We start from the raw sequence: 16,386 nt of genomic DNA, 5'->3' as shown, positions 1-16,386 counted from the left end.
GACTCCATCCTCTCTTGCACTCTGCCCCGGGGTTAGAGGCCAGCCCTGCCCAGTGAGCCCCCAGCCTACCTACTCAGCCTTGTTTCCAGACACTCCTCATGGCCCATGCCAAGAAGGGTTGCTTTGAGTGCTCCGAGTTTGGATTTTCTCATGTCACTATGTCTTTGCATGCTGTCTCCTGAGGAATCCAATTGCCCCACAATCTCAGGCTGACTTTTATTTGTCTTTCACCACATAGTTTGAAGGCCACTGGTGAAACCCTCCTCACAGGCCTAAACTGTGCCTCTGACCAAACCATAGTATTTACTTTGTAAGTCACTTCTGTTTGCTGCTTCTCCTCGCTGGGCTGGGAGCAACTGCTCGTTCCTCATTTCTGCATCTTTAGCACTGTGCACAGGGCTCCCAAGGTGATCTCGACTCCCAGAGCAAGACGCAGGTTGGGCTGGCTCTGGCTTCTGCTTCAGGAAGGCCAGCAGGCAAGGCTCCGTAGCTGCCTCCCAAGGCCTCTTTTCATTCTACTCCACAGCCCATTCCCCAGGAGAGGGCAGGCTGGGACATGGTGACCTCCGGGAACTTTGGTCCCCAGCCTCCCTCTCCAAGCTGTTGTGCACTTCCCTGTTCCCTGGCCTGCTCATCTGGTTTCTCAGGCCAATTCTATTTTAATGCAGGATATCTGGGGAGCCTCAGTCCCACTTACTCCCTATCTGCTGTCACTGGGCTGCCCTGAGCTGGGGTCCTTCAGAGCTATGCCTGCTCAGTCCCAAATGGATCCAACTGCCATCCCAGAGGTTACCTGTCTTCCAGTGTTTCCCCTCTTGGGCTGACCCCTTTCCACTGGCCTTCCTGACCTGATCTTTCTCATTTCTTCTGCCAGTGTCTGGTCCCAGACTTACCCTGCCCTGAGACCTTTTCTGACTTGCTAGGCTAGGGCCCCACCCTACCAGGGACATTGAGTCTACTAGATTCTCCTCCCCTCATTGTGACTGTTGAGGGACAGGCAGGGCAACAGGGAAGGAAGTTGAGAGTTGGGTGTTGGTGCCTTCCACACCTCCAGTCCCACTTCTGGCCACACTCCAGACATTGTCTCCCAACCAGGAGCTGTGCTGCCAGCAAGGCAGCATGTGTACAGCCATTTGTGTAGAAATGGTGGGAAAGGGGAGGACATTAGGCAGATTTTTTTTTTTTCAAGTAACAGTTTATTCCAAGTGGGTAGGTACAGCAACTGAATCCCCTGCATTAACTCAGCTCCCTGAGCAGAGCAGTCAAGGCTAGTGTCATCCCAGACCACCTCAATGAACCACTCAACTTCCTTACCCACCACTGGCCAGTGAGCTTGCTCATTATGGAGAGCTCGGGGCCAGACTGGTGTCTGGTGTTGGTGTTGGATCTCTGGGCTAAGGTTCTAAGCTTCTGTTAAGATAAATCATTTATGGGGGCTGAGACTGTGGCTCAGTGGTAGAGCTCTTGCCTATCATGTGTGAAGCACTGGGTTTGAGCTTCAGCACCACATAAAGATAAATAAATAAAGGTACTGTCCATCTACAACTAAAAAATATTTAAAAAAAATAAATCATTCATATACCAGAAAATAAGGGTTTAGCTTTGCATCAGTGTTTCCAAGGGCCTGAAGGACCCCAAAGCTTCTGGCATAGGCTTCAGGACCCTGGTGGGAGTGAAGGGATCCAATATCATCCTTAAACTTCTCCATTAAATGCATCCCCTGCCCATGGAAGACAGGCAGGGGCTAGGCTCTGGTCCCACTATTCTAGTTCCTACTTTTCAAACTGGGAAGACTACATGCTTTGCATTCCCTTAATCCTGGTGGCTCCTTCAAATTCCCAACCCACCAAAGTGGAGAAAGACCTCAGTGATGCCTACGGCTAGAATGACAGGGGGCTACATGAATATGGCCTGTGCCCTTTCTCTCACCCCCAGGGGACGGCCTGATGGGATCTGGTGGGAAAGTTTGCACCTACCCAACAGGGGTGGATTAAGGAAAAGAGCTCTCTTACTAAGTGTATGTGTGTGTACACACACACACACACACACACACACACTTTACAATTTTTTAAAAGATTTTGTCTGTATGGTTGGCCCATTGTAGCCCAAGCATAGACTGCACATGGTATACAGTAGAAGCACAATAAATGTTTGCTGATAGGCCTGTAAGTCATGCCCTGTTTTGCTGTGTGGGCCCTATGACATTTAGCACAAAATTTGGAAAGGGTTGAGCTTAAAAAAAATTCTTTGAAAACAACAGTTCAAAAGAGTCACAGCACTGTTTAAAATGGAAAGGTTTATTAAGGATTTTCCTCAAGAGGAACAGCCAGTCTCTTGCTTCTTAAGAGAAGCAATTAGTGGGAAATGTACATCACAACTTGGGCCCAGAACCACAGGAGGCCACTTCTTAACAAGCCCAAAGAATATGCTCCCCATCAATTCCCTTTTAAAGCTATTTATTTCAAAAAGCAAAATCCATGTTCCCTTCCTAGAAAACAGAACTAGGCACCCAGTCCAAAGCCTCCCACTGCTCTCAATTAGAATATTTAAGCAGGACAAGGCAATAAATGGACTACACATTCAACTAACCCAAGATAAAACTGCAGTAAGAAAAACCCATGATCAATGTAATATCTGTACTACATTTTCAGAAGTAAGTTTCAATTTTGACTTTTTTCTTTTGCAGTACAGGGGATGGATCCAGGATCTCACCATTCTGGGCAAATATTCTACCATCAAGTCACATCCCAGCTCTTTCAATTTTTTGTTTTGAGACACTGTCTTAATAAGGTGCTGAGGCTGGCCTCAAACTTGAGATCCTCCTGTTTCAGCCTCCTGAGTAGCTGGAATTACAGGACAATGCTACCAAGCCCAGCTTTAATATTCATACTTCTAGAGATTACACATGCTAATAGCTATGTGGTTTAGGCGGCCTCAAGGCTCACAATCATTTCTCTCACTGTAAGATGGGCTCTTTCCATATTTTGAAAAAAGCACCCAAACCACTCTACCCTTTTAAATTTGGAGCTAATTCAGGTGGAGCTATTTAACACATATTAAAACCTAAATAAGTATAAGACCCAAAGAGAAGGTTGTTTTATAAATTATTTTCCTCCTCCACATTACCTGACAATTTCTCTGCACTTTGGTTTCAAAAGACATGATTTATAAGAGCTTCTAACAGCTTATTAGGATTGCTTAGAAAGGAAAATACCATGGTATTCCTTAATTCTTTCTGTCCCTTAGTCCCTAAAACTCAGGCATATGCTCGCTCACTCGCTTTCTCTCTCTCACCCCCCCAAACCACACCCCTGTGAGGAGAAAGACGCAAAATATCTTAAATTAGCTAGGTACAAAATGCAGAATGTTTTTATTATTATTCATATGTAAAGAATAACTACACACCAAGTCACCTGTTTTAATAAATTCTGTAATAAAATAAAGATATTTCCCCTAAATATTAAGTTTTCCAAGTACATTAACTTCAAAGAATTGACTGTTTCACTGAGGAGTGAAAGATGGCCATTGGTGGTGGCAGATCAAGGTACCAAACAGATATGAGTTCAGAGTTGAGGAAGAAGCGGGCAACACATCAACACCTGCATTTCTCTATTCTGTTTTTTTTTTTTTTTTAATGGTGCTAGGGATTGAACCAAGGGCTTTATGCTCATGAGGGAAGCACTCTACCAACTGAGCTATATCCCCAGCCCTGCATTTCTCCATTCTTGAGAGGGGACTCAAGTTCAGTAAGTTATTGTTATCCATATCTTGGATGAATTTGATTTGTGTATCTTTCCTGCCCAACTAGATTGTAAACTCTTGAGGGAGCCTAGATGACTCTGGGAGGAATGCAGTGTGTGTAAAAGAGATGGCTTGAATACTTGCAAGGCTTGTAGCAGTGTTACCAATACTGAAACTCCCCCTGGTGGAGGGAAAGATTATAGTTAGATTATGTATTCACTTAATTTCTAAACCTAGACTGGGAGCACTAATAAGCCATTAAAGTGGTTTGTTTTTAGTTGGAAAAAGAAAACTATTAAATGTGGCATCAAATCTTCTTTAAATTATATGTTACTCATATAACCAAAGCTATTATACTTTAAATAGCCTCAAATACTAATATGGGTTCTTTCAGTTCCTAGATATTTATCACAGGAGACTTGTGTAATATCCTAGTCTATTGATTTTTCAGCTACAAAAATATATCTTTCCACTGGAACCAAGACTAAGAAGTTCACATAGGGACAATACAAAAACACACCCTTCTCATTTTCTCCCAGGATGCCTTTCTGGCTTGCTGGGCAACCACAGATTTTCTTGAGATTAACACTGCTCGTCTCTCGATTTCAGTTGGTCTTGCTCTGCTCACCAGTGTGCTAAAAAAGCACCTTTTCTTGGTAGTTCCACCTTTAAACCAAGTAGACTGTGTAAGATGTGACAGAGAATCCAACAACAATCATCTTTCTCCACTATTATTCTAAAGGAGAGGACAGTGAGTTTATGCTACTTGTCAAGCCGACTGAAAGTTAAGTCTTATTTAATAATTTGTATTTAATGTAACAAATAATTAAACAACCTATGTAACATAGAAAGTTCTCGGGTTTGCATGTTTTTCTATGAAAAAGTTTGAGAGGTGTTTAAAGTAGAACTTAAGAGGACTTAAATTAAGAGTATGTCTCTAAGTTGGGAACACGCTCATCTGTGGTCCCAGCTATTTGGGAGGCTGAGGTGGTAGAATCATTTGAGTCCAGGAGTTTGAAGCCAGTATGGGCAACATAGTGAAACCACATTTCAAAAACAAAAAACAAAAACAAAGCAAACCTCACTGACCTGAACAAATTGGCCCTAATGTTTCACTGATTTTTAAAATTTATTATATATATTTTTTGCCCCTCAATCTCAATCACGGACATATGCATATTGGATCAGAAGAGGGAAGTGTTATTAGGCAACTAAGTTTATTAGAAACTCAAAAAAAATACAATTTCCAATTTTTAAAAACAATATTTTTAACATTTTCTCAGGCTGGAAAGAACTTACATTTGAAAGCTGACTTTTAAATGTCAATTCAGTAACTAATGGGCTGACCACACTCCTGGAAAAAAAAAAATCACAGCAAGGCATGAACACTGTTTCACACCTAGTTGCAATGAGACAGTATCTAAATCCCTGAGCAATGATTTAGACTTTCTAGGACTGATCTCCTCCTTGATATTCAGGGACAAGGCACAGGCTTCCTAAGCTTGTTTCTTTCCTTCTCCAGTACTTCACTGGCTAACAAGCTGTTGGCTCTCTTTCTTTATGGAGAACACATAAGCAACATCATCCTGGGTCCATGCCCTACTTAAGCCCCATCTTTTCTAAAAATGGAAATAATTGGGAAGGAAAAGAAAAGCACCACTATATAGCCAGCTAAAATTTTAACTTAGTAATCTTTTTCATATTACTACTACTATACTACTTCATATAGTCAAAGCAAAAGTAATTAACACATTCTTTTTATGTGTTTTAACTTTCACTTACTTCTCTCAAAATCTTTAATCTATTATAAAGCAAGTTTGAAAGCTTTTACATAACACTTCATTGGTGGACCCACACCCAACAAATTAACAATGGCAAAAGGATTTCCTTAATAAAATTACAAGCTGTGGAAGATTTGAAATAGTAAAAGTTAAACCCTGATACAGTATTAAACTTATCTCTTTACATATAAAAATAATACACAGTGGGATATTTTATTCAGCAAGATACAATGTTTAAGATCAAGAGAGAATATACAAAACTATTCTATGTAGTCTGATGTATTATACTGTATAGTAGGAATAAATATTATCTGGAACAGGAAGTAGGAGGTCTGTTCCTACAGAAATCACCAGTTAGTATAGTTTAAAGCCAAGAATTCTGCAGATACCAGGCAGAAAGGAGCTACTGTCGCATTTAAAACAATGTGGTCATTATAAAATAAAGTCCTTAAATCTATAAACAATAACAAAAACACACAAACCAAATGAAAATGTACTAAAATTTAATCATCCATAAAAGCTGTAATTTAATCTGACAGTAAAACACAAGAAGCCATATTAGAGTTGGTTTAGTATATTATATATTTTAGCTTTGAAAGCTATAGAAATCAGTTATCCCAGTTTTTCCTATAAAAGACCCATTTTTTTTCCAAAGCATTATGCACAAACAATTTTAATTAGAATATAATGACAGATGATATCTCATAATTTTTTAAATATAAAATGAAGTCAATGACTCAAAAAAGTTATCTGCTGCAATGAGTTTGAGGGGAAATTTCATAATTGATTATATCTTTACAGATATAAAGTATAATGATTCAACTTTTAGTGCTTAACAGGGAGGAATCATGATAAAAAGGTCAATATGAAATCATTTGATTATAGTAGCAATATCTAACATTTGAAATGCATCCATGCTCTTTTGTATAATTGTATTAGAGTCAAGTATATTTATTTTCACATCTGTTATAACTGCTATTGCAAAGGAGAAATGCTATTGTCTTATTTTCCAAGAGATATACACAGAGCAAAAATTTTTTTTTCTCCAGGGAACTTGTGCAAACCAACATAAGATCTAAATTCTTCACATAATATATAAAACAGGAGAAGCCTCTTCAGATTTATTTTTTGAAGTCTGGAATGCTGGCACTTTCCAAGTAGGCAACAGTTCTTCATTCCTGTAATCTGGAATATTAAACACATACACATATATATGGTTATCTCTAGATGTCAAAATATAGTAGTAATCAAGTAGATATCCAATAACATAGAAAACCATGATCTTAGCCTGGGGATGTAGCTCAATGACAGAATACATGCCTAGCAATGCATAAGACCCTGCGTTTGATCCCCAGCGTACATGTGCATGCATGCACACAAAGATACAATGATCCTAGCTGATTATTACTATATAACTAGTAATAATATAACAGAGCTATTTTGAATTTATTTTTAAAATGTTTTAATGCTGGTGAGTGATACTGGCCAAATTATATTGTGTGCATGTACAAATCTGTAACAAGAAATCCCCATTATGTACAACTATAATGCACCAATAAAAAATGTAGAAAGGAAAAAACGTTTTTTAAAATAATGAAATATAAAGACTAAACTCAAGAAAGGGAGTCTATAATTGATCAATTTTAGCCTTTCCTTGGTTTCATTATACTTGTTGTATCATATTGTATCCTACAGTCCTGTTCATAAAGAGGACAATAGTGACCTTTCATTTCTATCCCACTTTCATCTTATTTTTAAAATTTCCCTTTCCACTAAGAAAATGACACTTGCTTGCATGAACTTTCCATGAGAAATTTATTCTGTTAGTTTACACTTATATACATTAGGATGACCACTTCTAATAAAGGCAGGGCAAGAGATGGCATAGAAAAAACCCAAATTCAAGAGTAGAAGAATCAGAAACTATTATTGCTTACCAGAAGGAAATTACTTTAAAAGAAGAACTCCTTATGACTAATTTCTCTCAAAAGTCTTAAAAAATGGGACATATAAAAAAACATTAACATGCTTTATTATGATTCTGTCTAGAGGCTACAGACTAGATAAGCTGCCCTCAAGATTCATATACTCTGTACTAAAAATGTTCAAAATTGTTATTATTTAAATCTATCCTGTGTCTCAGTACTTTTGAGATAGGATCTTGCTATACTGCTCAGGATAACCTCTAACTCTTGGGTTCAAGCAATCCTTCTGCCTCAGCCTCCTGAGACTAGGACTCCAGTGTGCACACTACTCCTGGCTTCAGTTCTTTTAAAAGTACAGGAACAGCATGCATAATGATCACAACAAAATGCACTGCAAAGTAGTCTGACTACTAAGCCACCTATTTGGTATTATCAAACATCCATATTGTAAGATAAATTATGTACATAGTCTAAGAATTGATGTAACTAGGATGAAAACCTTATTTCTAGATCTAGGCCAAGATTTCTCTTCTCTAAGGTAAAATTTATAATACACTGTCATACTGTACATGAATGAATTTTTAAAGTTATAATATACTAAGGGATGGCATCTTTTCCTTTAAACAAACTAAAAGAACATCTTCTTAAATGGAACTTAAACTAGGATCAACCTAGGTAATGGTGTCAACTACAAAGGAGTGAAACAATGTATTTAAGAACTAAAGTCCTTATCTTTGCACCATTCCCTGAATACACACAAAAGACAGTAATCTTTTTTTTTTTTTTTTTTAAAGAGAGAGTGAGAGAGAGGGGGGAACAGAGAGAGAGAGAGAGAGAGAGAGAATTTTAATATTTATTTATTTTTTCTTAGTTCTCGGCGGACACAACATCTTCGTTTGTATGTGGTGCTGAGGATAGAACCCGGGCCACACGCACACTAGGTGAGCGCGCTACCGCTTGAGCCACATCCCCAGCCCCAAAAGACAGTAATCTTAACAATAACAACTTCCAGGGAACTGATGAATTAAAGTTATTAAATCAAGTTTCACTAAAAGCCTAAAACAACCATTTGGCCCAAAGCTATTATTTCTTAATCTGACTCTCAAAGACAATCCCTATACCCTTTACTCTATTCTGTCCATTTTTCCTTTGCTTTTCACTTAAAAGGGGGATACACTTACTCAGTTGTTTTCCTTAAAAAACAGTGAGTGACACTGGCCAAATTATATTGTTAAATGATACTGGCCAATTTATTCACTTATATAGAAGATATAAGTTATTTAGAGCTTTGGAAGAGGTCATCTACTAAATGAACTCAAAAGACAAAACAAAACTGACGAGAGTTAGGACAACCAACTCTCAACTGGCAAGAGTTTACTTTCCTCTAACTTGATGAAGTTCAGTAATATTCATGTAATCAGCATCAAGCTACATCATAAAACTACTCACGAAAACACCCTTTTGGAGTATTACTCACAGTCAATAAAGGAAAAAAACCTTAGAGAATTTGAATACATAATTATTAAATGATAATAATTGATCCTATATAGCCTGGTTTCTCACTTGATAGGCAGCTTTATTAAATACTGTCACTAATTTCCACTGGGTCCACTTAACAAAAACTTAAGTGGTAGCCAGCTATGGTGGCACATGCCTGTAATCCTAGCAACTCAGAAGGCTGAAGCAGGAGGATCACAAATTTCAGGCCAGGATGTTGCTCAGTACTAGAGTGCCTCTGGGTCTAATTCCCTGTGCCACAAAACTTACATGATACTTAAAGTTAACTACTACTCAGAAGCTTATAGGTAAAACATTTTTTTGGAAAGATATCAACATGGGGCTGGGGATGTGGCTCAAGCAGTAGTGCGCTTGCCTGGCATGCGCGGGCACTGGGTTCGATCCTCAGCACCACATAAAAATAAAATAAAGATGTTGTGTCCACCAAAAACTAAAAAATAAAAAAAAAAGATATCAACATACACCTGAGAGGGAATGACTACCAAAACTATAATAATGTACTACTACACATCCACGAGAACAGCTCAAGTTACAAAGGCTGGAAACACCAATTTTGGGGAGGATGTAGAACTCATAAACTGCTGAGGGTGTGTTAACTGGTAAAACCACTTTGAAAAACTTTTTTAGCAGAATCTCCTAAAGTTGTCAATGTATATAACATATGATCAGGCCACTCCATTCCTAGACATACACATGGACAGAAATGCATGCATATGTCACAAAAAAATGCACAAGAATATGCAGGCAGAATTATCCATGCTGATTCCTGAAAAATGCCCTAACATCTGTCAACAGCAGAATATATAAATATATTACTAACTTAGTCATACAATAAAATAAAGTATAACACAATAAAATGAACTATTGCTACATGAAACATGGGTAATTCTCATGAAAATAGTCAGAAATAAAATAATGTTATATGTTTTTGTTTATGTAAAGTTCAAAGAGGGGCAAAACTAATCCATGGTGTTAGAAATCAGGGCAGGAATACATTTAGGGAAAGTGAACACTACTGATATATATGGGTGTGTCTGAGATAAACTGATCAGACATGCACTTTTGTCTTTTTCTTTCAGAGTAATCACTGTTTCACTTTAATTCAGCATGAGTTTGGGAATCATCAAGGAAAGTATTCAAGTCCTATTTTTTTTTTTTTGCAGGGCTGCGGATTGAATCCAGGGCCTCAGACATGCTAGGCAAGTATTCTACTCTTGAGCTACATCCCCAGCCCCAAGCCCTATTTTTTGAATACCTATTATCCAGTAAGATTTTTTTTTTTTTAAATTGGTACTGGGGATTGAACCCAGGGGTGCTTTACCACTGAGCTACATCCTTGGCCCTTTTTATCTTCTGTTTTGAGACAGGGTCTCAGTAAATTGCTGAGGCTGGCCTTGAACATGCAATCCTCTTCCCTGAGCCTCTTGAGTTGCTGGGATTACAGGTGCGCATGTGATTAATACCCATCCTGCAGCAGGTGCTAGAAACACAGTGGTGAGCAAATCAGACCTGCTCGTCACCCTCTCACAGCTTAGAATTTCATGCAGGAGCTAAATAATCCAACAGATGAATGTGTCTTCAAGGGTATATCACATGTACAAAGCACAGAAGCTCAGAAATACCCAGAATAGGTTAAAAAAAAAAAAAAGTGGGCCAAGTTGGAAAAATTCCAAAAGGAGATGATGAGAAAGGCATTTGTTTTACTTTTAGCATCTTACCTGGCTCAGAGCTGCTGCTGACTTTGGGTCTAGAGCAGCAGGCATGATTTCTTTTTAGGCTTCTTCTTTTCCACTGGTGTTTTTCTATTTATCTGTCTGACCAGGTCATAAAATATCTAAAAAGAAGGAAAAAGTACTTAACCAATATTTGAGACTTCATCCCACAAAGCAATTTTGGTTCTGTTAAATATTATGCTCTTAGATCTGTATTTTGCTGCTTTGTTTTGAAGTTGAGTTTCTTAGAAGCCCCAGCTGACCCTCAGTTAGGGTAAAGCAGGACTTACCTATTTATTGCTCTCAGACATTCAATATTAAGAACTGGTAGTAAAAACTTTAAAATTAAGAGAAAAGTTGCAAGAATAGTACTGATCCATCAATCAATAACATTTTGCCACTTAATTTACCATTTTTCTCTCTAAATATGCACACACTTATTTTTCTCAACCATATAAGAGTAGTCTGTATTCCATAGGTCCCTTATGAATCGAGTGTGTATTTCCCGAGAACAAGAATACTCTCTTTCATAAGTATCTTACAGTTATCACATTCAAGATATTCAAGCATTGATACTTTACTTTGTATTGTCTACAGTACAAACTGCAGTCTCATCAACTATCCCAATAATGTCCTAAAAAGCCACTTTCCCCTCCAGGGATAGAATCAATTCGTCCAGGATCACACACTACATTTTGTTTCCTGAATTTTTAGGCTTTTAAAATCAGGAAGAGTTCCTAGGATGCTGCCTTTCAGGGCATTGTCATTTATGAAAAAAAGCTAGTAGAGTCATAAAATGTCCCCTGAATTTGAGTTTGTCTGATATTGGCTAACAATTAGATTTCAGTTATACATTTTTGGGTGAGATAGGATAAAAGAGGTATTCAATCTGTCTTCAGGTATCACATATAAAGATATATGATTTCTGTTTGACCCCTTTTAGTGATACTAAATTTTGGATTAAATTAAAAAAAAGAAAAAGTTCACTGATCCTTGATTTGAAGGGACAAATGATATGTTAAAGTAAAAGTACAAAGTATCAAAGATAAAAGTACAGCCATACTTATTTTGCAAAAGCAGATTAATTTAATTCTGATGTAATTATATACAGTTTATAGTGGTAAGAATACAAAAGTGTTGAAACTTGGAATAGATCAGCTGAATTTGGTACTTCACTATGAAATGCAGACCTGGGATAAAAACAAGTATCATGGAAGTCCCTTACTGTTACTTATCTGGAATAAACAGTGCTTTGCAGAGATGGATAAAAAAAAATATACTGCCTAAAAAGGAAAACAAAACAAAAAAACATCCCCAAACAAAAACAAAACCTGCCTAGCTGGGCATGGTGGCACATGCCTGTAATCCCAATTACTGAGAAAGCTGAGGCAGGAGAATGGCAAGGTCAGCCTGAGTAATTTAGTGACACCCTGTCTCAAAAAGTTCTCATGCCAGGCACAGTGGCACATGCCTGTAATTCCAGCAGCAGCTGGGACAGGCAGCAATGGCCAGGCAGGCGCCAAACAACTCAGAGAGACCCTGTCTCTAAATAAAATACAAAACAGGGCTGGGGATGTGGCTCAGTGGTTGAGCGCCCTGAGTTCAATCCCCGGTATCCTCCCCCCCTTCCAAAAATAAAAATAAAAATAATATAAAAAGTTCTTGGGGTCTAACTCTGTGGAATAGCACTTGAATAGTATTGTGTGAAGTCCTGGATTCAATCCCCAATACGAAATAACAAAACTCCCAAACAAACTGGCTTCAAGGAGCAACACAGGGACACCAAACACGAATTATGTTATTATCAATTTTCCTGATATTATTTTTCTTTATTTCTTTTGTGGTGCTGGGGATTGACCTTAGGATGATATTGAACACGCATGTTGTTAAGTGTTCTACTATGAAGTTGCACCCCAGTCCAACTTTCTTGATTTTAATAGTTTGGTTGTGGCTATGTAAGAGAATGTCTTTGATTCAAGGATATACATACTAAACTATTTAGAAATAAATGAATACTATTTTTACAAACCTGTGGCAAAATGTTAATAACTGAAGAATCTGAATAAAAAGTACACAGAAATTTATTATTCTTAGATCTTTAGAGTACATTTTAAAATAGTTTAAAATTATTGACCTGTAATTAAGATAGTAAGTAGTCACATTACATTTAGATGATAAACAATCATCTATTTACTTTTTTAAATGGTCAAAATATTACATTGTTAAAAAGGCAAAAAATATGGAGTGATATATTCCAAAGCTGTAAATAATTTATATTCTTTTTTTTCTGCTCCATCCTCCCCACTCCCATCTTCTTGAAACCACTTAACTATTATTTTATTTCTAAGAAAAACACAGAATTGATGAATAAAATGGTAGTTGATTTTACAACTCCAAAATTCAAACTGTTTTCAACTTCGAAGCCTTCAAGAACTTAACATGCATAAGCCATGAATGAGCTCTCATTAGTTCCTGAGGCTCAAGTGTAAACTATAATATGAAAATTAATAAAATGGTAAACCACAACATTAAGTTATTAAACATATGTGTAGTTTCTATTTCAGTTTCTTCATGCCAGTCAGTTTCCAGTCTCTGGCACATATTATACACAAAGGTAACTAATTTTTGTAGTATTATTTTAAGTTATTTCTTTGGAAAACATTGCCTACCTCACAGCAGCAGATGGTTCAGTGATGAGGACAAGTTCGAACTATAATATTTGGTTAGAAATGCTGAAAGTCCCCAGCCTAGGTTCTTCCTCATCTCTCTGAACTAAATCTAAAGGGAACACAGAATAAAGTTTCTCAATCCCTCTCCCATTCCTAAATTGGGACGTCTTGATTCCAATTATTACTCCAGCTTCAGCAAAGAACAATTAATTCTTGATTAGGATTGATGTGGTTTGGGAATAGCTACATACTACATTTAGAACACAAAAAGTGGTGTGGAAAAGAGTTTTAAAAAAATCAGAAAATTAGAGAGCTTAGCCAAGCAGTATGTCCTTGTCTAGTTAAGGCCAAAAGTTGAATCTTATGAAAGTATTATCCTTCTATCTTCAGGCATTTGGAATCATACAAACATTTAAAAGACAGCTTAAGCCATCTGAGAAACTATGAACTATCAAAGGAATCCTGTTGCTGGATTATTAGGATATGAAGAGAGAAACGAGAGAGAAACAGAGAGAGAGAGAGAGAGAGAGAGAGAGAGAGAGAGAGAGAGAGAGAGAGAGAGAGAGAGAGAGAGAGAGAGAGAGAGAGAGAGAGAGAGAGAGAGATATCCCAAATTATACTCACAAGAATTTCTAGCATAAAGTTTAAATTTTTTCAAAAAAAGTAAAAATTCTTATAAAATGGCTAGTGCCTTTTATTTTGTTTTATTGGTTTTTGACCTTTGTTTTATAAACCTTCATTTCAAGGGTTGACTTTAACAAGACTGCTGTGAAAGTTTGCTATGTTGAAACTGCATGCAGTGACAAAAGATGAGGAACAGTTCCCCGCTGTACTGTGGCTCTCACCGGAAGAGGCCCTGTGTGCTGGACCCTGGCCCAACTAAGCACCAGAACTCAATGAAGTTGGGGGTGGGAACCAGTGAGGGTAAGGTCAGGGACAGTAAGGAATGGATCCTTAAACCAACAATCCTACAAAAGTTGACCTTATACCACTGTTTCACTAACCAAGTAAAATTTACTTGGTAAATACCAGTCTTAATGTGTTATTTATCAAAGTTACCTTTTCTTTCTTCTACATAAAATTGCAATAAAAGTTAGAATTTTATCATACTACATTTTTCAAAATAACCTTTAGGAAATTATAATTCTACAGTACAGAAAGTTAAAGCTGGATATATTATCAAATTTCCTTTCATTTACTTGGCAGTGAATAAGAAACACCTGTCATTGAAGAACTCAGCAGGACTTGTTCCCCTTACTAGGAGGTAAACTTCTTAAGGGTGGGAAAAGTGTCAGTCTGGATGACTATTACCTAGGTGCCTACCCTTGTGCCAAGAACACAGTAGGTATTCAATAAATATTTGCTGAATAAATGGAACTTAAAACTTTCTTGTTTTCATACTCATTAAAAATGGTTTCACCTGCCAGGTGTAGTAGCAGATGCCTATAATCCCAGTGACGCAGGAGGCTAGGCAGGAGGACTGCAAATTTAAGGCCAACCTGGGCAAATTAGTGAGACCCTGTCTAAAAAAAAAAAAAAAAAAAAAAAAAAAAAGGTTTCATCTAAAAAAGCAAGCTTGCCTTTTCTTCTTCTTTTTCAGTACTGGGATTAGACCTGGGATGCTCTGCTACTAAGCAATATCCCCAACCCTTTTTATTTTTAGACATGGTCTCATTAAATTGTCAAGACTGGCCTTGAATTTGTGATTCTCCTACTTGGCCTTCCAAGTCACTGGGATTACAGGTATGTACCACCACACCCAGCTGGCATTCTTAATTATTTTAAGAAACAAGAGTAAGTGAGTATGTTGAAATTTTTTTCCCTGCCAGGTATTTAAAGTAATTTCGTTGCTTAGAAAGTCAGATAGTAGTCTAGAAGTATAATATTAGTAAAAAAAAAAAAAAAAAAAAAAAAAAGTGACCTCAAGAATCACAGACCAGGGAGAGAAACAGCAAGCAAAAACACAGAACTCAGATAATACCTTCTCTTACTCTTTTGTTTTGTTTTGTTTTGTTACCAGGAGTTGAACTCAGGGGCACTCAACCACTGAGCCACATCCCCAGTCCTATTTTGTATTTCATTTAGAAACAGGGTCTCACTGAGTTGCTTGGTGCCTTGCTTAGTGGCTGAGGCTGGCTTTGAACTAAATCCTCCTGTCTCAGCCTACCAAGTCACTGGGATTACAGGTGTATGCCACCTTGCTTGGCATGTTTTCTTATTGTTAGTCTGTGTTTTAAGTGATCTGAATTCTGACTAACTGTGATGCTACAAATGGCAAGCAAACAAGAAAGGAAAGGAAAGGAGGACCCTCTGTTGTTGCTGTTTTAAAAATGTTTATGGTAAAGTTAATACAAGCAAATGGAATTACTTAAGTTTTTGTTTGATTAATGGAGATTAGTTGAGAATTGTACTGATTTTCTCAGGGAATCAGTAAAGTTGGTCCTTTATAAAGAGCCAGGCACCCAGGCACATAGCTTACTTGCTAAAGCACTCTAGCCCACAGTTATATTCAAGAAAGCAGAGTCCTTAATTCAGGAACCAAAAAGAGCCTTGTGCACTTGCTGTATCAGGCACAAAGGACAGTAAATTCTAGTGACATGTCCATCCTCATAGATTCCCCACTTTTCTGCATGCACTAAAGGCAAAGCATCAAATTCTGAGGTATTCACAAAGGTACTAACCTCTTTCTGTGGTAGTGAAGGTTCATTATAACAACTTTGATTTTGTACTATCCTACTTGACTTTATAGTCTATTTACATGCATCTGGATAGATAATTGTTACAAATAAGGGTATTGTGACAATTTTCACACACCACTTTCTGACATATTATTTAAAGGCTTAACAGATCTTCATACATATTCTTTAATTTTAACAGCCTTTTTGACAATAAGATAAACTTAAGTATCCTCATTACTGCTATCAAAGTGACCTTATGCAAGCTAAGAAATATAGTTGCTAGGAATTACTTAGTATGTTCTATAAAGTGATGCAATCATTATTGCTCCAAAATTTTTCTTAAAAAAAAAAAAAGATGGTTG

At 37.4% G+C, this 16,386-nt stretch overlaps 1 protein-coding gene across 13 annotated transcripts in view; it reads right to left on the bottom strand.

The window, feature by feature from the left end:
* Positions 1-6,008: 6,008 nt before the first annotated feature.
* The window catches only part of Rap1a (RAP1A, member of RAS oncogene family), a 90,694-nt gene continuing 80,316 nt past the window's right edge, over positions 6,009-16,386 (bottom strand). For all 13 annotated transcript variants that reach the window (XM_078027018.1, XM_078027007.1, XM_078027015.1 and 10 more), the window contains 2 exons: positions 10,684-10,799; positions 6,009-6,707 (listed from right to left, as the gene is read on the bottom strand). In XM_078027018.1, the coding sequence (XP_077883144.1) occupies positions 10,713-10,799 (87 nt within the window). In that variant the 3' untranslated portion in view covers positions 6,009-6,707; positions 10,684-10,712. The remainder of the gene's footprint in view (positions 6,708-10,683; positions 10,800-16,386) is intronic.

This window comes from Ictidomys tridecemlineatus, chromosome 11 (assembly GCF_052094955.1).
Source record: "Ictidomys tridecemlineatus isolate mIctTri1 chromosome 11, mIctTri1.hap1, whole genome shotgun sequence".
Taxonomy (NCBI): Eukaryota; Metazoa; Chordata; class Mammalia; order Rodentia; family Sciuridae; genus Ictidomys; species Ictidomys tridecemlineatus.
This window is presented reverse-complemented; position numbering and strand designations above follow the sequence as displayed.